General features: G+C 36.4%; 1 protein-coding gene across 6 annotated transcripts in view; it reads left to right on the forward strand.

Moving 5' to 3' along the window:
• Window positions 1-23,119, forward strand: part of PCCA (propionyl-CoA carboxylase subunit alpha) — a 390,617-nt gene that overhangs the window by 176,071 nt on the left and 191,427 nt on the right. For all 6 annotated transcript variants that reach the window (XR_004626797.1, XR_004626798.1, XR_004626800.1 and 3 more), the window contains 4 exons: window positions 10,317-10,460; window positions 11,834-11,908; window positions 16,094-16,162; window positions 17,718-17,793. Coding sequence is in view for 1 of the 6 variants with exons in the window: in XM_034665428.1 (XP_034521319.1) it covers window positions 10,317-10,460; window positions 11,834-11,908; window positions 16,094-16,162; window positions 17,718-17,793 (364 nt within the window). In the remaining 5 variants the exon portion in view is untranslated. The remainder of the gene's footprint in view (window positions 1-10,316; window positions 10,461-11,833; window positions 11,909-16,093; window positions 16,163-17,717; window positions 17,794-23,119) is intronic.

Genomic DNA, 23,119 nt, shown 5'->3' on the forward strand with positions numbered 1-23,119 from the left:
CAGATTTAAGTGTTTCTTCATTTCAGAGAAAGTTTCTTCTGTTAACTGTTTCCTTTTCTCATCTATTCATTTTCTCCTTGGGGAACTCCTTTTATTGTGGGTTAGGTGTACTGGGCAAGCCCTCTGAAGCTTGTGTCTTCTCACTCATGATTACTCTCATTTTGTATTTGTGTTCTGTTTTTTGATATTAATTCTTTATGTTGCTCTTCCAAGCTACTAATTTGAATTCTAATGGTGATCATCATCTCCTTAATCACCTAAACTGCATAATTGGGAAATTGTGTTATTTTATCCCAGAAAGTCTCCTTCTGTAAGGGGTACGTGTGCATGTATGACTACTCTTGAAGTTTCTAAGTGCTTTTTGGATGCTCTCCCCATCTCCCCTATTCCTCAGCTGCTCTGTTTCTCTTGGTGTCTGTAATCATTATTCTGAATGCTTGCCCTGTCTCTGGTGGGTAAGCCACCTGCCATGGTTTCACGGTGGTTGATTTTGGGTTCAGTACTGAGTGCTGTTTCGTGTAATATTTGAAGGAGCAGCAGTGCTTCGAGTGGTTTAAGATACAACGGTATCTACTCCTGAGGTCAGGAAGAGCATATATCTCCTAGCATTGTCTTTGTCTCAAGGGCAGAATCTAGCTAATATTTATTGACTACTTGGACTCCTTACAAAGTGACCAGTGACTCTTGGGGCCTTTAGTGACTTTGTTTTCAGGCTGCATGGATCTCTGCAGGCCAAGCTGTCTCCCTGACCTCCTCTTTCACATCTTTCCCTGGAGATCTCTGAAGTTGGTCTCTGGGTTTCCCTCAACCCATTAGACAAGAGCCCAGAGCCCAGTACTTGCTATTGGTTCTCACTTTCCTCCAGCTGTCCCTGTTTACAATATCCTGTGCTATTCACTGACTCTGGGAGGAGAGAGACCATGGGTTTTGGAGCAGAGAGGTGGTGAACCATACTGGTTTTGCCTCTTTCCAAGCACGAATATTTAACCAGTGTTATCTCGATCTCATTAATTAGCTTTGGGGGAGTCTGTGGACCTTCTGAAATTGGATATATGCTTTTCTTCTTTTTTTTTTTAAAGATTTTATTTATTTATTCGACAGAGATAGAGACAGCCAGTGAGAGAGGGAACACAAGCAGGGGGAGTGGGAGAGGAAGAAGCAGGCTCATAGCGGAAGAGCCTGACGTGGGGCTCGATCCCATAACGCCAGGATCACGCCCGGAGCCTAAGGTAGACGCTTAACCGCTGTGCCACCCAGGCGCCCCAGATATATGCTTTTCTAGAGAGAAATTTAGTGAGATTCTAGACCCTAAAATGGTTCAGAACAAATAGAGCAGACTAATGGGGAACTCCTTTAGTCTTTGTTTTTGTTAATTGCAACCATCCACTATTTTGACTTAGTGCAAGTAAATCCTAGCTCTACTCCTTCCTAGTTGTATGACTATATGGAAGTTCCTTAACTTTGCCTCACTCCCCTCATCTATAAAGTGACAGTAACTGTAGCAAGTGCTTTATTAACTGAGTTAATTTGCCTGGTTTAGACTAAGCACTCATTTTTCTTCCCGACTGTGAGAATCTCACCAGTAATATTCCACATGCTATGTTTGTTAAATATTGGTTAACATGTTTACTGTAACTTTCCGTTGTCATTATTAGTAAAGCTTGCCAGTAGTCAGTTTTTTTTCAGATGGCAAACCGAGCTACAAATTAATGTTTCTTTTATTATTCTTCTGTCAGTTAACTGCAAAATTATTGTTATAAATGAACATACCTGCAATAAACCACTTTGAAAGATATCTTTTAATCATAAGGGTGTTTGTGTAAGAGTCTAAGAGAAAAATGGAGGTGGAAATCTTCTAAAAATGAAATTGATGGGTAAAAGTGTTAAATTCATAAGCTATTTCTGCTTAAGCCCTTGTGCTAAGATTAATGTTAGGACCCTGAATATACCTTTCCAAATTATTGTGTGTGTGTGTGTGTGTGTATATAATTGCTATTTTCCAAATGTAGGTTATGATTAGATTTTAGTTCTTTGGAAAAACAGCCTTTATGTAGTCTACAAAGATTATAAAAGTTGGAACACTCTTAAGTAGAAAGGAATAACATCTTATTCCAAGCGTGGTCAACTGGCTATTCCATATCCTTAAAAACAGAGGGCTGAATTTCCCACTTCTGTTAGATCTTAGTTGCTTATATATAATTGTCACAGTGAAGAAGGAATCTACTTTTGCGATGGGATGGAAGAAAAAAAACCGCGGTGGAATTGTTGAAATGCTATGGAGACCAGACACCCCCACCTCCCATCAGATAATCCTGCAGCATGTGGGATCTTTATATTCCAGAAGGATTTTAGAAACTCTAAATTGATTCTTAGCTTTTGATATGTCACCTGTTTAAAAATTAAGAATCATCGAACTTTACATCAAAAACTAGGGACGTACTATATGGTGACTAACATAATAAAAAAAATTTAAAAAAAGTAAAATAAAAAAAAATAAAAAGTCATTCACCCCCCCAAAAAATAAAAATAAAAATTAAGAATTATTGCAACCCATATTCTGGTTTCTTAGAGTTGACGGTAGCTGAAAAATACCATGTTCTCTTTTCTAAATCTCTCTTTGGATTTTAAAAATATTGAGGACTATCCATACTAAAAGAGTTTGGTCTTTTTTTGGAGTTGGAGCACTGATTGAAAGAATAATTGGTGGAATTAGGAGAAATTATGGAGAAATGGATTTGTGACTAATCCATAAAACTGCATTCTTGCCAGAAGGGACATTTTAGATTTGGGCAGGAGTTGACCTTTTTGATTATTTTAAAGTCATAGAGTTCAAGATTCTCAAACTGGCTTGAGTAAGCTAGAACTGGGATGTTCTGGAATATTTGAAGCCAGTATTCTAGAAAACTGAGAATACAAAGCAGGGTATATTTTACTTTCCCTTAATATTTATTGAGTCTTATTAGAAAGTTGAAGGAAAGAAGTTTTTATTACACAGATGTGAATAGGTAAACTTGTCAGATACTTTCAGTTAGGTTTTTGTTTTATTAAAGCATGTTGTAAACTATTTTGGGTCTTTGGGTTCTGTATTCTTACCTAGATTTTAATTTTTCAAATTTGTTCCTGTCTTAGTTTCCTAGAGCTGCCATAACCACATATCACAGACAGGGTGGCTTAACCAACAGAAATTGATTTTCTCACAGTTCTGGAGACTAGGAGTCTGAAATGAAGATGTTTGCAGGGTTGGTTTCTTCTGGAGGTCCCTCTCTTTGGCCTGCAGATGGCTGTCATCTCCCTGTGTCTTCACATGGACTGACTTCTGTGCTGTGTGTTGTCTGTGTCCTAATCTCTTCTTTTAAGGACATTAGTCGTGTTGGATTAGGGCCCATCCTAATGACCTAATTTTAACTTAATTGCCTCTTTAAAGACCCTGTCTCCAAATACAGCCATATTCTGAGGTACTAGGGGTTAGGGCTTAAACATAGAAATTGTGGGAGGGGGACACAGTTCAGCCCATAACGATTTCCTCATCCTTACTTCATCTGATTATTTGTGTTGGGGTCAACAGGGAAGTTTCTATAATAGAATCTGTTCGGTTTTCACTGCCACACTTGAACATAGCTGTTATTTTCAAGGTGAGTTTATAGGAATGGTATGTTGGGGCCTATTTCCCAACGTGCTTTTTATCTTTGAGTCCTGTGGATCAAAATCTAATAACTTTAGGTCTTTATTTTGAAATCCTGTATTCTCAGGAGGTAGAGCTTCAAATTTTAATAGATATATGTTAGATTCTGTTCTGGACAAAGCAGTTCTCTGAACCGAAAGAGCAGAACCAAAAATAATGGCATCAGTTATCCTTTCAGGCTGGAATAACAACAAACTGAATAGAGACCTGTTATGCCAAATACCATTATGAAACTCAATTTTATATAACAGGACAATTTCCTCATAATTCAACAGGTAATCACACCTGAGCGGCTCTGTTGAGTTGAGTTGGGCAAGTTCTGCTTACCATAGGTAGCTTTCACAAACCAAACCTTGTAATATTTGTTAGTTTAGACTTGATGTATTTAATAAAGATGTTACCTCAAATTATATTAATTTAAAATAACATTATTTGAATATTAGATATTCTTAATATTCACTTACCATATACCTCTTGCTTGTATCTCATACGCATTCCCTATAAAGTGACAGTGGAATATTGAGGAACAATTGGAGGGATTTTGTAAATTTCAATGCCATTTGGATGTTAGTTACAGCATGTTTGTTGGGTCTTCTAGCTGTGGGGACAGCTGCTGCTTTGACTAGGCAGTTGGGCCACCATTCACCAGCTGACAGAGCCAAATAGTCTTCCATTTAAGGAACCTAAATCCTTCTCATCATCCTCCTTCTCTGTTAATGGCCAAGTTTACACATACTTGTTCCATCTGACTTTTCTCCACACTTTTTGTGACTTTTTTCTCTTTGGAACTTCCCTCAGTGTTAATTTTCATTGGAAGCTGATCTAAGTCTATAATTAGTACTTGCCTGAATCTTGCTCCCCTGAAGGAAACTTGCTTGTCACCTAGTCACCTGTTCTTAAAATCTTATTAATTACTAAGTAAATAAACCCAAAATATTTAAAAGTTTAAGTCAGACAAAACTTATTCAACAAATTATCTCCTTTGATTATTTAACACAGTGGATTTTGAAGAGAAAATGTTCAAATCGGATTATTTTTAATTGAAGAGAAAATGATCAAATCAGATATCTTTATTTTTTAACGTTTTATTATATATAAAAACAAGCTAGTGATGTTGCTTTACTTTCTATTAACTTTTATGTGAAATTATTCCAGATGTAGTGAAAAATTGCAAAATGTTACAAAGACATTCTGAACACCCTTCCCTAACATTTACATTTGCTTTATCTGTTTTATCTGTATCTATGTATCTATGTCTGTCTGCTTTAGCTGAAACATTTCAGAGTAGATTGCAGGCCTGGTGTCCCTTTACTCCTAAATCTGTTTGTATTTCCTAAAAACAAGAACATTTTACATTACCACAGTACCGTTATCAAAATCAGGATATTAACATTTACATATTACCTATCATCCAGCCTAGAGGTCCTATTCGGATTTCACCGGTTGTTCCATTAATGTCTTTTATCGTAAAAGAAACACATTTCCTGCTTTGGGATCCTATATTATATTTACTTGTCATACCTCTTTCTTTCCATCCTTAGTCTTTTATTTATTTTTTTGGTCAGCTATGGTCTTTACATTTTTTCATGAGCACAGGCCCTTTGTAGAACATTTCTCATTTTGCATTTGTCTGTTTTCTCATGATTGTAAAGATGCCGTGCATATTGGCAGGTATACTACAGAGAATGTATTGTGCTTCTCTGAGCACCACATCGGAGAAACGTGATGTCTGTTTATCCCATTACTTCTGCGGTTGGCTTGGTTAAGGTGGTGTCTCTCGCATTTCTTAACTACTTTTCCCTGTGTTGTCAATAAGGTATCTTTTAGGGAGATAACTTTGAGACTGGAAATATCTCATTATACTTTTATCCACCAGTTTCAGATACTTCCTAGTTTGTATCAAGTGAGGAGTAAGGCTAAAGATTACAGTGCAATGGCAGACACAATGCCACAAGGATATGTTTTTCTAAGTTCATCACTATTGAAGTTTGATACATTAAGAACTCAGTGGTGAAGCAAAACCAATTTTACCTCACTGTTGCATCTGATAAGCTCAGTTATTTATTTTTGGGGGCAAATACATTTATTTATTTATTTTTTAAAAAGATTTTATTTATTTATTCGACAGAGATAGAGACAGCCAGTGAGAGAGGGAACACAAGCAGGGGGAGTGGGAGAGGAAGAAGCAGGCTCATAGCACAGGAGCCTGATGTGGGGCTCGATCCCATAACGCCCGGATCATGCCCTGAGCAGAAGGCAGATGCTTAACCGCTGTGCCACCCAGGCGCCCCTGGGGGCAAATACATTTAAAGCAACAAATACCTTTGAAAACAGTGGCAAGAGGTCTAAACACAAACACTGACAGTAGTGACAGCTTGATGGTGATCAGGAAGGCAAAACTAAATTAAAATAGCAAATGGATTAATAAAAAGTTGGATGTTTGTGACTAATATAGGCATATAGAACTATATATACTCACTGTAGCATAATTGTGTGTGATTATGTTCCATAATATGACATTTCATGATTGTAGTTCTTTGCACCTGTTTGAACAAAACATTAATGGAAAGATAGAGGCGTTGCCAGTATAGACTGATTTATCAGCTACTAATAGACCCTCCAGCTTGCGCAGTCTCACTGATCCCAATCAAAAATTTGTCTTTGAGAATTCAGAAATTCTGACTAGTTTTGGGCCTCTCTCTGTTTTTTTTTCTTTCCTTTCCTTTTCTTTGCTGTGGGTTTTTATTTTATTTTATTTTATTTTTTTTGGGTGTTTGTGTGTGTGTGGTTGAGGGTGGGGGTTAGGTCTTTGTTGACTAAATCATAAGATTGTTTATTAAAATGTCAACATATTGATCGTCAAATGCAGAATCATACTATTTAGTGTATCCCTTATTCATATGCTTCTTGGAACTTGCACCTGTTTCTCTTGGGTAAAAAAATATATGTATGAAGCCAGGTTCTCAAAAATTTGTTTGGTGAGGGGGCGCCTGGGTGGCTCAGTTGTTGAGCGTCTGCCTTTGGTTCGGGGCGTGATCCCGGGGTTCTGGGATCAAGCCCCGCATTGGGCTCTTCCGCTGGGAGCCTGCTTCTTTCTCTCCCACTCCCCCTGCTTGTGTTCCTTCTCTCGCTGGCTGTCTCTCTCTCTGTTAAAATAAATAAATAAAAAATCTTAAAAAAAATTTTGTTTGGTGAGGATAGTCACAATAAGGGAATTCAGTTTTGTATTTTGAATGTTTAAGGCATTGTTTCTAAAAGTGTGTTCCATGGAATTGTCAACCCATAGGGATATCCTGCAAAAGGAGGAGGTGTGTGGTTAAATAAGCACCATATGATACCCTCCTCTTGAGAACCCAAAGCATAGTGACAGATTAGTGAGTCGGAGGAGTCTTTCTTTTTTTTTTTGTTTTTTTTTTTTTTTAAAGATTTTTTTTTTTTTTTTGACANTTTGACAGAGAGAGACAAGAGACAGCCAGCGAGAGAGGGAACACAGGCAGGGGGAGTGGGAGAGGAAGAAGCAGGCTCCCAGCAGAGGAGCCTGATGTGGGGCTTGATCCCACAACCCTGGGATCACGCCCTGAGCTGAAGGCAGACACTCAACAACTGAGCCACCCAGGCGCCCCCGGAGGAGTCTTTCTTAAAAGCACATGTTTAATGTAGTTGAGGTCAGTGTTTCCCAAATAGAAGGGACACAGAAACCTTGTTTTTTTTTTTTCCTTCCACATAACAGCCCTCGGAATATATGTTTATTGGCATTAGACTTGTGTAGATTTTTCCTCTAGGTGGGACAAGACAAACTCATCAGCCTACCAGGCACTGATCTTTGACTCTCTTTCTTTGTATAACCTTTCATTCTGGGTGGCTACCTTCACTTTCCATTGATTCTCCCTCCCTTCCTTTCTCCTTTCCTTCCTTCCTTCCTTCCTTTTTTTTTTCTCTCCTTTTAAAGGTATTTTTTAAAATTTATTTTTAAGATTTTATTTACTTATTTGAGAAAGAGAGAATGAGATGGGGGAGGGTCAGAGGAAGAAGCAGACTCTCCGCTGAGCAGGGAGCCTGATGTGGGGCTCCATCCAGGACTCTGGGATCATGACCTGAGCTGAAGGCAGATGCTTAACCAACTGAGCCACCCAGGCACCCGATATTTTTAAAACTTCTATTGAATTATATTTTGGCCTGGGAGCTGTTTTGTCTCTTTGTATATCTCTGTTTTGATCTCTTAAGTATTGAGTTTGACTTGCAGAGTGGACCTGTTTCCAAGTTCTCGGAAATGGGGCTATACATGGTTATTTAAACATCGTTAGGCCTACAAGATTCCTGGTAATAATAATTCATACATCCAGTTGGATAATTTCAGAATTCTATTAAAATGTGTTTAGAAAGATTTCTTTAACAATATTTGAACCTAAGTGGACATACATTTTAAATTCTGCAAGTAATCATTTTGCCTTTAGCAGCTAGTTATTATTCTAATTATCTACTTAATTATTTTATTTTGAAATGCTTGCAGTGCACTAATTTAGATTGTAAAATGTGCTGTTTCTGTTCCGTACTTCTAAGTTGTGATAAAGTGGGTCCATTTTTGGATTCCATTCAATATGGATCTCATGTACTTTTTTCTTACACAGTTACAGAGAAGTCTTCTAAGGTAAAACAGAGCCTTATAATGAATTTATGTCTTTACACTTTCATAATACTGTGGTTTATAGAAGACAATGCTCATAATTATGTAGCTGTTTATGTTTACTACATTTTTAAAAAGTTGTTTATTATTATTATTATTATTATTTAGTAATGTCTACACTCAATATGGGGCTTGAACTCATGACCTTGAGATCAAAGGTTGCATGTTCCACTGATTGAGCCAGCTGGCATCCCAATTTACTTCATGTTTTCATGTACATTTTTCCATGAAGAGAATAGGAAGGTCGTACCGTCTCTAGAGTGACCTGAATTCCAGCCCTGCCTCTACCATTTACTGTAGATGTGGCTCTGGATTTGCTGCTCATTTATTCATTCAGTATTTATCTATTTGCCTAGTGTATAATGCGTACTTTCCTGGACACCAGACCTAGAAGGAGTTAATCATAGAATAGAATTAAATCATTCACTTAACTTTCAAAATTGTTTTTTCACCTAATGAGGTGTGTGACTAGTATTGATTTAAAGCCCTTGGCACACAGTAGGCTCACTTTGAATAGAATGGTAAGATGGTTTCTCACATGAAATTTGTTTCTAGCAATAAAAGATAGGCTTTACACTTGTTCCTTTGTTATATTTGTCATATAGAATCTTGTTTCTCAAAAAAACCATAGCTTGCTTTCAAAAATTTATTTTTTGAACTATCTAATAAGATCTTTATTTAGTGTCACATTTATTTTACAAAGGGTAGATGCTTATTTTAGTGATGATTTGTCATTAAAATTATGTCAAAATGTCTTAAAATGTTGTTGAAACTGTAAACAAACTCATAACACACACAGAGCTAATTATGGATGCCATCTGTTTATTTTTACAAAGCTTTTTTTTTTTTTAAGACCATGGCATTGTCTGCTTATGATAAGCTTCAAGATTATTATAATGACTAAGTCCTATCCTTCAATTAGTGTAGTTGAAGATGGGAAGACAATTCTTTTGTTAATTGACCTTTTCCCGTGTCAGAGTGTATGAAATTAGACATGTCATGATAAAGAAACTATTATGAAGTGTGTTTAGAACATCCTTAATTTTTATGAGAGAAGAAATTGGTATTAAAGCAGCAGATGCAGCCGAAATTTTATTTAAATTTCTAAAACTTATTCAGGGATTTCAATGAAAGACAGATATCTGCTCTTTATCAGTGCCAAAAGTGGCTTTGTTTTAGCTTTGTTAAGTTTAGGAACTTGTAAGCAATCAAACAAATTCATAATGGTGTGTATCCCTGTTAGTATCCCTATATGTTGGTGCATGTTTTTGTATACGTGCATCCCATGTGTGAGTGTGGAAGGCCAGGGATCCCCATGACAGCATCATCCAAAGTAGTTACCAGCAATTTGCTGAGAGAGCAGAGTGATTTCACTGGCTCAGTTTTGCTATTGTGCATGCTAAGCACTCCCCATCTAAGTCTGAAGGGAAAACAACCTGCAGGATCCATCTGTTCCTTTCTGCTACACTGCATTGATGTAAGAGTACGCTAATCTGGTTGCTTGTCAGGACAGGTTAGTGAAAGCATGAGACTGGGTGAGACTAGGCTAGCCTAGTGCTTTGGAAAATCATAAGCTGCCTCTGTGGATGCCATGCTAAGTGTAGTGGGATAGGTTGATTATCAGCCATATGGAGGATTGCAGCTAAATATGTAATTTTCAGATAGGAAGTAGTTTCAAAATTGAAAGTGTTAAACATTGCTGGATGACATCTAATTAAAAATGGAGAAAGTAATACAGATAGTTTACAAATACTTCTAAGGTATTTTTTAAAAATCATGCCTTGTATGAGTTTATGTTTAATTTTATTCTCTTAATTTTTTAGCTAAAAGTGATTGAATGTTAAATATAATTAACCTCATTTTACCCAGAAGTTGTTGAACTTGTTCTTGCTTATTTCTGTTTATTTACTTTTTCCCACACCTATTGATGGGCACATATTGGCCTTGCAGGTTGAGCATCCCGTCACAGAATGCATTACTGGCCTGGACCTAGTCCAAGAAATGATCCGTGTTGCCAAGGGTTACCCTCTTAGGCACAAACAAGCTGATATTCCCATCAACGGCTGGGCAGTTGAATGTCGGGTTTATGCTGAGGTAAAATGAATGGTGTTGAGAGGAAGGATGGTGGTTGTGTCCCAAAGTCATGGGACCAGGTAAAGCTAAACAAAAGGTAAAGTTAGGATTTCATAACTGGTGTGGAGTTACATGCTTATGTAATACAGAATCCAACCGGAACAAAGGGCAGAGAGTTTTGACATAATTCAAAATAGTTTTAAAAGATTGAGTTTAATTAAGCTCCATGTATTTTTTCTGGCTGGGAAAAATAGCTACCAGTCAGTTTAAAGGGCAACAAAGCATTCGTTAAATAGTCTTGCTTTTGTTAAATATTCAATATGCTTGAACGGACCATGGTTTTTGTTTTGTTTGCTTGTTTTCAAATCACATTGAAATAAACAGAAGCATTTATTTCTGTGTTTTTGTTTGTTTTGTGCTTTTTGTTTTTTAGAGCCCACCCTGGGTGCACATGAGTTGTTAATTCAATATTTACTTAAGTTTTTTTTGCAAGTTTATTTTCTAATAATTTAATCCCTTATGCTTACATGAAAGTAGCAATTAAAACTTAAGTTGCAAAGCTTTCATTCATAATTTTTAATTACGGATTTTACTCCTAAACTGTCAGTCCAATACTTTTATACTATTTTGTAACTATTTATCAGATAATAAAGCAGTCAATCTCTGAAAATCTTCTTTCAAATGATTAAAATAATTCAAGGAAACATTTATACTATGTTTTACTTTTAGAATTCGAAGTTTGTCAAAACAAAAAGTAAATTAATAGTATCTGTGTCTAAGAATACTGGAAGCTGTTTTGAAATGTTTTGTAAGGATCTTGAGAATATACTTGGCCTGGTTATTCTTGCTTTTTATTATATTTTAAGTGGTATTGTTATGAAGCTGAACTTATTTAATACTTATTTTGATGATCTAAGATGTTTACAAATGGAGCACATATCTAGTAGCCCATGCAAAGTTTCTTTTAGGTCTCTATTTGAAAAACCACAATTCTCTAATTTTGCCATATGTGACCTGTTTTTGAGAGTAAGAAAAACAAGTATCTTAGGTGCACTACAGTTATTGTTCTGAACTCGAGGATGTTTTGATGTAGCGCCTAGGTTATTTTATTTTTGCCCAAAGCATTTTAAGAAGATTTATAAATGTTGGAATTTTACCAATTTCAATAAAGTATGACTAAGGTCAGGCTAAATTATGCTTACAGTTCTGTTTGATTTTTAAATACTTGTCTAAGTAGTCTAGAGAGAGTATAAGACAATATTTTGCAATCTGTGATTTGGTAAATACTGTATGTTGAAAATAGATCTATAAATGCTTCTTCTTTGTATAAATATTTAACCTTACTTTGCTGATTTATATTCAAAGACTGTGCTTCCTTTCCTTTGAACTTTCAGGACCCCTACAAGTCTTTTGGTTTACCGTCCATTGGGAGATTGTCTCAGTACCAAGAACCAATACATCTACCTGGTGTAAGTCATTAAGCTGTAATACCAAGTGAGGGGTTAAAACCTTGATTTATGTCATACTTTTATGTTAAAGCATGTCAACACTAAAGGGTGTAAATTGAAGGACAAGTGAAATTCCTGGGGAATGACAGTTTTTTGTTGTTTTTAAAAAAATATTTTGTACTTTGTGATAATGTAGGAAAGTCAGAATTCATTTCACAGGGGAAGTCCAGAGACATCTGACTAGTAAATAAACGATAGTTTACAATGTTCCCAAATCTTTTGAAAATTGTAGTGAAAGAGCACAGAATCCTAAGAATGGGAAATGACTTTAATCTTTTCACTAAATCTTATCCAGCTTCCCTGTATAGTCAGATGTCAAAAATTCAGGCACAAAATCAGCCCTTTAATGGAAATGGATTAAGGAAAACAAAGTGTGCCTCATTCTGTTAAGTGTCACGGACTTTTAAGAAGTACATATTTCCACCAACTAAAGAAAAGTGATCACTGTCCACTTAATTCATAATTCTTCTATATGTAACAGCTGTTCTTCAAATAGTTTTTGCTGCATAAAAAGAACAAGGACATACCCTTTTTCTTAAGGTAATAAGTGCATATATATGACATTATGTTAACTAGTGGATGACAAGGCTGTACCATCTGTGAATATGATTATTCAGTTTGATTACTGGCATGAAGATTGTGAAAGATTGCAGGAAGGATTCTAAATTCATAGATGTTATTGGATATATGATTTATTTCACTTTTTAAATTGTTTTTGCCCATATGCATTCTGAAGAGACTTGACCCTTTCTAGGCTGGGAGACTCCATGCTGTGTTCAAAGCCTGAAGGCAGAAAAAAAATTGTAAAGATTTAACAGGCATTATGTGATGTTAAATAGCAGATGAGAAAACAAGTATCATAGGGACATATCTAAACATTTTTTTAATCAAACAAAAAAGTATTAAATAAGAATTCATAATGATTACTCTAGTTGTTAGAAGTTTTCACCATGTTGTAATAGCTAACAGGATGTCAAACATTTTGCCCTCCCAAGTTTTTGCAATTTGCAATTTTCAAACGTGAGACCTGTTGAAAGTACAAGTGATAATGGACAAACTATACCCCCTACAGTCTTTGTCCCACCAAATCTTTCTTCAATTAATGCTGCAGCAGGAGTTTTATGTAATAACATTTGCAGTTGTGAGCCATCCATAGAAAGAAAAAACAATTAAAATGCCTTAAATGTTCTGCTTACTGCTGTTATTTGCTTGTGTGAATGTTGCATGTCAGCTAAATGGACCAAGGAATAGATAAAGTGATTGGGTGCGGGAGAGTGCACACCAAGCTTTGTCTATCATTATTGCTGGGAGCAATCAAATTGATGTCAGCAGGACAGTAGATGCGTTGACAGCTGTAATTATGTATCTCCATGGTGATCACTTTTGGCCTGTCATGGAGGCCCACAAGTCCCCTCCCTTGGAAGCATTTAATCAGATTGGGCTGTCACTTGTCAGGTAGACATGGCGGGCTGGGAGTTGGACTGAGGGGGAGAGGTGAATCGAGCATGAAGGGTGGGAGACGGCTGATAGTTTCACACGGTCCACCGTTGATACAGAAGAAAGACATTTAAATTATGCCAGAGGTTTCTGAGCAATGGCTTGAGACCCTCATACACAGGTGCCTGGGTGGTAGTGCTGATAGTGTTGGGTTTTCCTCTTTGCTGCTCTAACTAGATCAGTCAGTTTTAACTCGGGAAACTCTTTTTGGCTGTTACCTTTTTTGGTCACAAGAATACATACTTCAGGGTTAATTTACAGACTGTACTTTTCACATGCTTCTTCAAGCCTAAAATTTACTTATGCGGCATTGATGAAGATTTTTTAAAAATCTTTGATCACCATATTTTATAAATTTATTGTTATCAGACTGCAGTTTTGTTCTGCTCAGAAATTTAGTTACATTTCTATTTGACTTTGTTAAAGCTTTTTGGCACAAAAAGCTTATGTGTGTGTGTGTAGCCTTTGTTTCCATAGAGGAATGGTGACTTAGTTTGACTTTTAATTCATTGTTAAAATTTAAAAAAGCTGATGATTATTTGGAAAAAGCTATATAAGCAGGAAATTATAAGTCAGAGTCTTCATGCTTTGTTACACTTTTAAATTGGAAATGTTGCTTTGCTAACGAAATGTGTTCAATTAGAGATGTGTGTTGATTATGTATAATACCTCTTGATTTTACCCTATGTATTTTAAAATTAAAATGACATACCTTCTGTGATCATAATTTCAGTAGATGACATGTTTATATCCAAGAGCCCTAGGTAACTTAACTTTTAGGATGGTGTTGTTCAAGGTATCTAAAATTTTAAATTATGAACTATAGAAGAAAGTAATAAATAATCTTTATTGTCTATGTTATTTGACCAGTGGGTTGAACAGCAGAGTTCCACATTAGCCTTGTAGCAGTTTATGTAGCAAATAGGGTTTATTTAAAGTCAAATATTTTATAATTTGTACCAGTCTCAATTTGAAACACAGCTTTAGCAAGCATGCTTTGGTTTTAAATTATAATAAATGGCAGTAAAATGAGCTTTTTAACTTTTTGCTACTAAAATTAAGAAAATGCAAGTTCAGAAAGCTCCTTCCTGTTATGTAATTTGGTTGCCAGCTGCTGTTTGGGGGCTATATAAATGTGGGGAGAGGGTAGATTATGATTTTATTGCTTTCACAGCTGTCCTATTAATTCTTTTCTGGTTTTTATAAACATTGTGAATTTCATAGAGCTGAAGTATGTTTCCAGAAAATAGCCAAGATATGTTCTAAGTGTGCTGAGTGACTTTCATTTAAAATTAAGATTTTCATATATGAATGTGAATGTAAATACAAATACCCATACTTTCGTGTTTGCAAATACAGAAATAAAAGCACTCTGGGTATGTTACAGTGTTATCTTCTAAAGCCTTATAAAGAGAATAATAGTAGTGTGATTTTTTTTTAAGAGAATGAAACTATGGTTTATCTTTTGATGTCACCGTATAATAAAGCCATCATCATACCCTCATGTGGATATCCTAGACACGAGGTTCTACATGTGGTCCCTTGATAATTGCCTAAATTAAAATATTAAAGGCCTAACAGCCGCTGTGTTGACCTTTTTCTGCCTTGCTGCAGACAGATGAGCTGCTGTTTATTAGGAAGGCTTCTTCCCACAGGTGAAGAGCTACGTGAGCTTCCGCTCTTCTCTTCCCACCTCTTTACAATGTTGGGCATCAAAGTCCTGCTGTTCCTAGCAGCTTCGATTAAATTCCTCTATCTTCAAGACCCCTAGGACATGCTTGACAGTCTTAAGTATTTTGATTAGCTTTTAAATACTTCAGATTCCAAAACTTAGGCACAATAATTTAATAAATATTTCGTCCTCAGCAACTGCTCATTTTAAAAGTTTTTCATGGCTAACCTCTGTGCCTTACCGCTGGTATCAAACTGGGAGATGAAAACAAGAATCAGCGATGTACTAACTAACTTGTTGGCTGGTTAACAGCAATCAGGGTCTTCAAAGGAATATTTTGAACTCGTGCTATTTTTTTTTCCCCATGAAAATCGCAAAATCAGAACTCTAATTGGGGCTGTGTCCTTACAAAGCAAAGCTATGAGAAAAGCTGTGTAAACATTTAAGTCTCAGGGGACTAACAGTAACAGAGAAAAAACGTTGTACAGTTGAGAGGGTAAGGCAAAAAAGGAAAGTATTACAGACATGAAAGCCACAGGACCAGCGTTCCTGTAGGGCTGATGAGCAGAACTCCCGAGTCCTGCTGCATGGCTTGACTGGGGTCCCCCCTGGAGCTCTTAGAAGGGTACAGTAGGGAGTGTGCCTAAAAGGGGCATCATTCATGCCATGCTTCAGTTGGAAGACACCATCAAATAGCTACAAATGCAACCCAGGATAGTGATGTATTATTATTATTATTCTTATTTTTTGAAGTTTCTTAGTTCCTTTGTTTAGTGGAAGAACAAAAAATACGTTATACTGTATACTAACAGATCAAGATAATTTGGTCCCTATATAGTTTAGATTGTTTTTCTGTTTTCCAGAAGCTGAAATGTTACTTGAGATTAAATTATCCATCTGCCCCTTGGAAATTAAAATTGTTGTGAGAAAAATATCCACACAATATGAAGTTACTTTCATTTCTTTCTTTCTCCCAGGTCCGGGTTGACAGCGGCATCCAACCAGGAAGTGATATTAGCATTTATTATGATCCAATGATTTCAAAAGTTAGTTCGATTTCTTAATGACTGTGTTCATTTTTCTTCTGAAGAGGCAGTGAAAGTTATTTAATTAAAAAAATCTGAAATTGATCTTTTCTCTGAATCATGTGTTATAATTAAATAAATAATTATGCACTGATGGAAAAGTGAAAGCAGAGCAGATTTTCCTCCTCTTGAGAAATTTCAATATTATGTTACTCTGTAATACTCCCCCAATCAAGTCAGTCAGTGGCTCCTCCCAGTCAAATCCAATAGTGATCCCCTTTCCCAACAATAACAAAGTTATCTAACCAGTGGCTCCAATGCAGCCCATACAGTGAGGATGAATTAAGTTATTTGGTCATTCCTGAAAATTGCCTGGGATAGAAGTATGAATCGAAGACCATATCAAGGAGTTGGGGTGATAAGTCATGTTTTTCAAAGTACTTTTTACCTTTTCTTTTCAATTTTTATGAATCAGTAATTATTTGTGGTTATTGTACATAATTAAATTTTATATGAGTATAAGATATCTTTTTGCCAACCTGTCTTTTTGAAATTTGACTTTCCAAAATAACAACGCTGCTTAAATTCTTACATCTTTTAAAATCTTTAGGATTGTAAGAGCTCATAAAATATAGAATTCTGACTGCAGAGTTTACTAAAAACCCTTTCTCAAGATTATGTACTTGCAACAAGCAAACCACTTTTTATCTTTTTTCACTTAAGTTTTTACAGTAACATTAAAGTGAACTTTAGGTATTTTGTTTGTTAAGAGAAGCGCTATTTAATTTAAAAATAAACAAAAATAGATTGATTTTTAATAGATGTGGTTCCATTTTTGATGAATACATTTCTGTTCAGAAATGTATTCAAATAAATTTTCAACCTGGCTTGATAACTGAGGAACTGATGGAATGTTCTAAAGTAATTGCACAGTACAGATTGACTAATGTATAATAACAAGAAAAATATTTTATGAGTACTTAAGGTCTTAATAGCAAGCAAATTAGTAATAAAATGTTACTTATTGCTTGTATTTAATTGCTAATTTGTTTAAGATTCCTCTAAATAGGCACAAAATCATATAGAACAGGAAGACCCTTCTGATTTTCTAATACAAGCACCCTTTGCTTCTGCGGCCTGTTATGTGTAAAAGCTAGCTAAGCAGGGTGTCAAACTTAGAAATGACATTCTCGTAGGGAGAGAAAAAACAAATCTTGCCTAATCCTTCCCTATCCCAGATGTTGATATTCTGTCCCAAGTAATGTTCACATTTTGATATCTTTCATTTTAAACTTTTTATGCTTGTTTTTATTACATTGTTATTGAGCTCAAATAGCTCTTTTCTGTGATAGTGAATGTAGGGGAAATGTCTGAAATAGCTTGATTTTCATATTTATTTAGCTTTAAAAGTCTTAGTGCCATGCATTATATTACAAACTGAACCACTGTGAAGTTTCAAAAGATGTTCTATGAAATCTGGTAGGAAGTATTTTGATTTTTATTAGGATAAATTGTTTGACTTTTAGATAGATTGATAGATACCTATGTAAATTGTTTTTTGTTTGTTTGCTTTTAGCTGATCACATATGGTTCTGATAGAACTGAAGCACTGAAGAGAATGGAAGATGCACTGGATAATTACATTATTCGAGGTGGAAACAAACATTTGGGGTCCTATTGTTATATATGGTGTCCAGTTCTAGAAAATATCTTGAAGATATGCTAGAGAATTCAGAAAATGTGCTTACTGCGTGTCTAAACAGAAATAAGAAAAACTTGACATACTAATCACATACTAATAAACTGACATACTAATTAAGAATAGGTATTTCATTTTCTTTAGCAGCCCTATACTTTATGTATATACCTTCAATTATTTAATTAACCTTATGATTCATGACCTTTCCTAGATGAGCATTTAGTATTTTATGTACTGTATGGAAAATGGTTCTATAATCTGAAGTCTGTTATTGGCCAGTGCAGCAAATTAACTATTGTCTTTTGTTGTTGTCGATGATGTTTTGAAGAATGAAACTTGAAAATGTATGGATCTATAAAATATAGTGACCTCCAGTTGACTAATTTGAGAGTAAAGGGAATAGCCCTTTGTGCTATAAGAGCAAATTATAAAAATATTCTCTAGTTAATGCAGTTTTGTTACCTCATATACGTTCAGGTCAGTTCTAATGCTTAACAAAGGTCACACTTGTCAGAGGAGGTGAGAGAGGTGGAATCCCAAGCAGGCTCCAGGCTGACATGGGCCTCCATCTTATGACCCTGAGATCACCACCTGAACCAAAATCAAGAGTCAGATGCTTAACCGGCTAAGCCACCCAGGGGCCCCTAGTGACTATTTTTACATATCTACCTTTCTCTGCTCATTTTCGTCTGTGACGATTAATAATCATAAAATCTTCACTTTTCTTCTTTTTTATTCTCTTGTTAGATCTGGAGACACTTATTCCCTCCCTTTCTTTTTACTGTCACTCTCTTCTCTTAACGTTTGTTAACTAACAGGTAACAGTGATTGTACCTAATATTATGAGCTAGCGATTCACCTTTGTCAATGAAAGGAAAACAGTAAGCTCTCAAGTGAACTCAGATGAAATAAAAAAAAAAAATCAGTAACATCAGTATCCAAAATATATACACATTTGAAAAATCCTCTTTGCATTCTTTTTAGCTCATTCTCTAGTTCTTTTTTAGCCTTAATTGTGGAGTATTTACTTTTTTTTTTAACTCTGCCATGTTCTACCATAAGCAACAGGTACATATTTTCTCTATATGTTGGTTAAGTAGGTGTGGAGGGGTCTGTTTTCCTTGGAAATAATATGTCCCCCAAATTACTTTAGTGTGTGTTTGGAACACACATCTAATTTGGGTATGTGTTTGTCCCAGTGTGTTTAACACACACACATAAACATAAACAGGCTAATAGGTAATATTATTCCTGGAGGCCTTTAAAATATTTTTAAGAGTTTTCTAGATTCCTCCCCCACCAGTATCTTTGTAATTTTTATTGTGGTTGTTGAATTATTAGATTTTGGTTAATTTGGGTTTTGCTCTAGTGAGCTTGAGTGGTAAATTCATGAATTTGAGATAGTTTGAGAAAGAATATTTTGTCAAATCACATCTCTATTAAACTTTGATGTAACGTGGTGGCATGGCATATGGGCAGTTTGTCAAAATATTAGTGTTGCTTTCTACTCTGGCTTCTGAAAGGAATACTCTTTCATATTAATAGAATACACTTTCGTGTTTTATATTTAAATGAATGTTTGCCACCTTACTTACTCTACTTCATACATTCACTAGTCACCACATTTTTATTTTATTTATTTATTTAAAAGATTTTATTTATTTGAGAGGCAGAGGGAGAGGGAGCCTGAGCAGGGGGGCAGAGGCAGAGGGAGAAGCAGACTGCCCGCTGAGCAGGGAGCCTGATGCATGGCTAGATCCCAGGGTCCCCAGATCATGACCTTGCTGTTATTCTCCTAACTTTATATGTATCGTCTGTAAAATAAAATGTGTTTTATTGAGCAGATAGTTTTTTTCCTAGGCTTAGTGTGAAATTTCTGCCTTTGGTTCACTGTGATACAATAGAAAGAAATAAGACGGGCCTGGGTTCTATCCTGTCCTGACAGCATTTGGTAACTATGTGATTTTTGTTAAGTTACTCTGTCTCTCTGAGTCTCATACTCTGCATTTAAAAGTGGAGTGTTAGCCTCTGCCTTGTAAATTAATAGGGAAGATTAACTGAGGTTAAGTATGTAAAAGAACTTCGCACAGTACTAGCTCAGTAACTTTAATTCCTACCTTCTTTTGTCCTTCTCTCATTACAATTATAAAACTACATATTTATTTTTTTATTTTTATTTTTTTTAAAGATTTTATTTATTTATTTGAGAGAGAATATGAGGGGGGAAGGGTTAGAGGGAGAAGCAGACTCCCTGCTGAGCAGGGAGCCTGATGCACGACTCAGTCCTGGGACTCCAGGATCATGACCTGAGCTGAAGGCAGTCGCTTAACCAACTGGGCCACCCAGGTGCCCCAAAACTACGTATTTTAAGATCATATGTCAGAAGTTATTATCAGTCAGTTAGTGATATGTGAAATTGATGAAGCCATAGATAAACAATAGTGAAAGTCCAATATTGAAAGTCATTCCTGGTACTGTGTGCTGGGTTATATGCTTTCATTGCACCCTGTTCTGCTCCTTCAAAGCATTTACCGTAACCGTAATTAAAATATTAGTTGTCTAATTGCTGAATGTTGGATTATCTCATAAGAAAATTAGGTGCGTGAGGACAGTGATGGTGTTTATCTTTTTTACTTGTATATTACTAGGGCTTAGCAATGCCTGACACATGGTAGGTGAGTAATACTTGTTAAATGAATTAATGAATGAGTGATAATATCCCTATTTCAAGGAGTTTCTAGTAAACTCGATATGAAACAGACAGAAAGATAATGTGAATTCACAGATGCCATGATGATGGAGTGAAAAAATGTGATGGGGACTGAGATGTGGGGCTATTTTTCTTGCCTCACCTCTGCGTTTGGTTCTTTGGAAGTAATGTGAGCACTGCCTTAGGACTTACAGGCGACTCTCTTGAGAGTACCTTGCTTTGTGCTTCCTTTGAACAGCTCCCCAGAGTGGTAGCATTTTTTGAAAGACTGATAACTCACTGTGGAGGGCAAGTCCAGGGGAGGGGCACACTTGGGAGTGTTTGGAGTATGACTTGCTCTTGTCTTGGGAAGATGATCTGGTATTGGATGTTAAAAGGCATACCCTTTGACCTATCTGTTCAGTCTTTAGAAATCTTATCCTACAGAGTTAAAGACTGAATTGTGAGGTGGTGTTAATGAGGACATTTATGACAGCATTGTTTCCAGTAGCCCAAATTCTCACCAACCACGGTGTCCACCAGATGGATGGACTGAAGGAATTACTATGCGTCTTCAGTTTAAGTTACTACTTAGCCGGTACTTGAAGACATGTCCTTACAAATTGTTAAGTAGGGAGGCAATTTGCAGAGTAAGGTGTGGTGCAGTCTCATGTTCGTTAAGCCACCTTCCCATCCTACAATATCTTTATTGTTTTTGGATGAGCACAGAGAAAGATGTGGATGTATACACATCAGATTGAAATATATGTATAGTTAGCTCAAAAGGTTTATTAGACTTTTTTTTTTTTTCCCTCTTTATACATTGCCCACAGGCTTTTTATTTTAGGTATTTTCAAACCTGGAGAAAAGTTGAATGAATAGTACCTTTCACACCTGTATGCTTTTCAACTAGATTGCTAAGCTTTTCTACATCTTTTTTTCCTCCGTCTCTCCTTTTCTCCCTTTCTTGGCCTTCTCCTTCTCTTTGCTCTTCCTTCCCTTCCCTTTCCTCCTCGTTTTTGTTCCTCAACTATTTGAAGGAAAGTTGCAGACATCATGACATATGACTCCTAAATATTTCAGTATGGATCTTAAGAGTAAGATCATTTTCCTACAAAATCACAATACCATTCTCACATTCAAGAAAATTAATAGGAATCTCATAATATCATTTAATGTACTGTCCATATTCAAGTTTTCCCAGTTCTGCAAAGAACTGTCTTTTTAAAAAAATCATTTTTTAAATCCCACCCACAATCCAGTCAGAGTTTACACATTGCTTTTATTTATGTCTCTTTTATTACCTTGCTCCTTTTCTTTTTGGATTTCGTGTCATTACCTCTTCAGAAGAGTCCAGGGCAGCTGTCTTGCAGAATGTCCCACATTTTAGATTGGAAGGTTCAGTATTGGTCCAGTCAAGGCACTTGGGAAATGAGTGGAAATATGGAGGTTGCAGTTGGAATAAGCAATTTATTTTGAACTGGTGGTTTTGAATATGGTGTAGTTAGCGAACCTTAGATGATTTCAGGGTGTGACTCTGGGACTAGGTGGCAAAAGTAAGAGAATAGATTATTTGAAATGAGATCCTAAGAGCTGAATGGTGAGGATGTTGCCTGAGTCATCCACACAAGGTGACGGGAGTTAGAATCTGAAGGAAGGTCCTGAGTTGGGTGACATACATTCTGCAGCAATATTGGGTTGTGACGAGGATGTTGGTAGATGACAGGGAATTGGAGATTTTTTTGACCAGATAAAATAAACCTCAAGGAAATAGAAGTTTCTCCAAGGATTAAAAGAGGTAATGTTCTTGAAGTGGCTGTGGATCTCAAGGAGGGAGGTATGTGAGGGTTGCTGAAGAAGTGAGGTCCTTGGTGGCACTGAAGTTTTCAGGTGAGGCAAGATGGTAGATGGAGTGTTGCACGAGAATATTGACCCCTTGGTAGACCTGACTGATGGTCTTGGAGCAGCAATCTCAGAAAATATTGTGGAGCGGCTTGGAAAAGAATTGGCAGAGGTGGGGCGCCTGGGTGGCGCAGTTGTTAAGCGTCTGCCTTCAGCTCAGGGCATGATCTCGGCATTCTGGGATTGAGCCCTGCATCAGGCCCCTCGGCTGGGAGCCTGCTATTTCCTCTCCCACTCCCCCTGCTTGTGTTCCCTCTCTCGCTGGCTGTCTCTCTCTGTCAAATAAATAAATAAAATCTTAAAAAAAAAAAAAAGAAAAAAAAGAATTGGCAGAGGTGTTTTGAGGAGATGGGAGTAGTTGGATGAGCTGGTGTTCCAAGGATGAGGGATGGCCAGAGAAGCTAATCCTTCTGGCAATGGATGCAGAGTCCCTGAAGTACCTGGTAGGAAGGTGAACCCTGGGGCTCAGAAGAGTGGTTGCAAAGGCATTGTGAGGGGGCTTGCTCTATCTACTTCATCTAAATAACCTCTGGCTTGATTTCCTTTTCTTTGTTTCTGCCATCCCATGTTACTACTATGTATGTCATGGCCCAGTGTATAGCTTTCTGAATGGTTTCTCTGTAAATACTGTTTATCTGCACCAATCCATTCTTCAGTATGGACAAAGTAGATATTAAAGTACAATCCT

Source organism: Ailuropoda melanoleuca, chromosome 7 (genome assembly GCF_002007445.2).
Source record: "Ailuropoda melanoleuca isolate Jingjing chromosome 7, ASM200744v2, whole genome shotgun sequence".
Classification (NCBI taxonomy): Eukaryota; Metazoa; Chordata; class Mammalia; order Carnivora; family Ursidae; genus Ailuropoda; species Ailuropoda melanoleuca.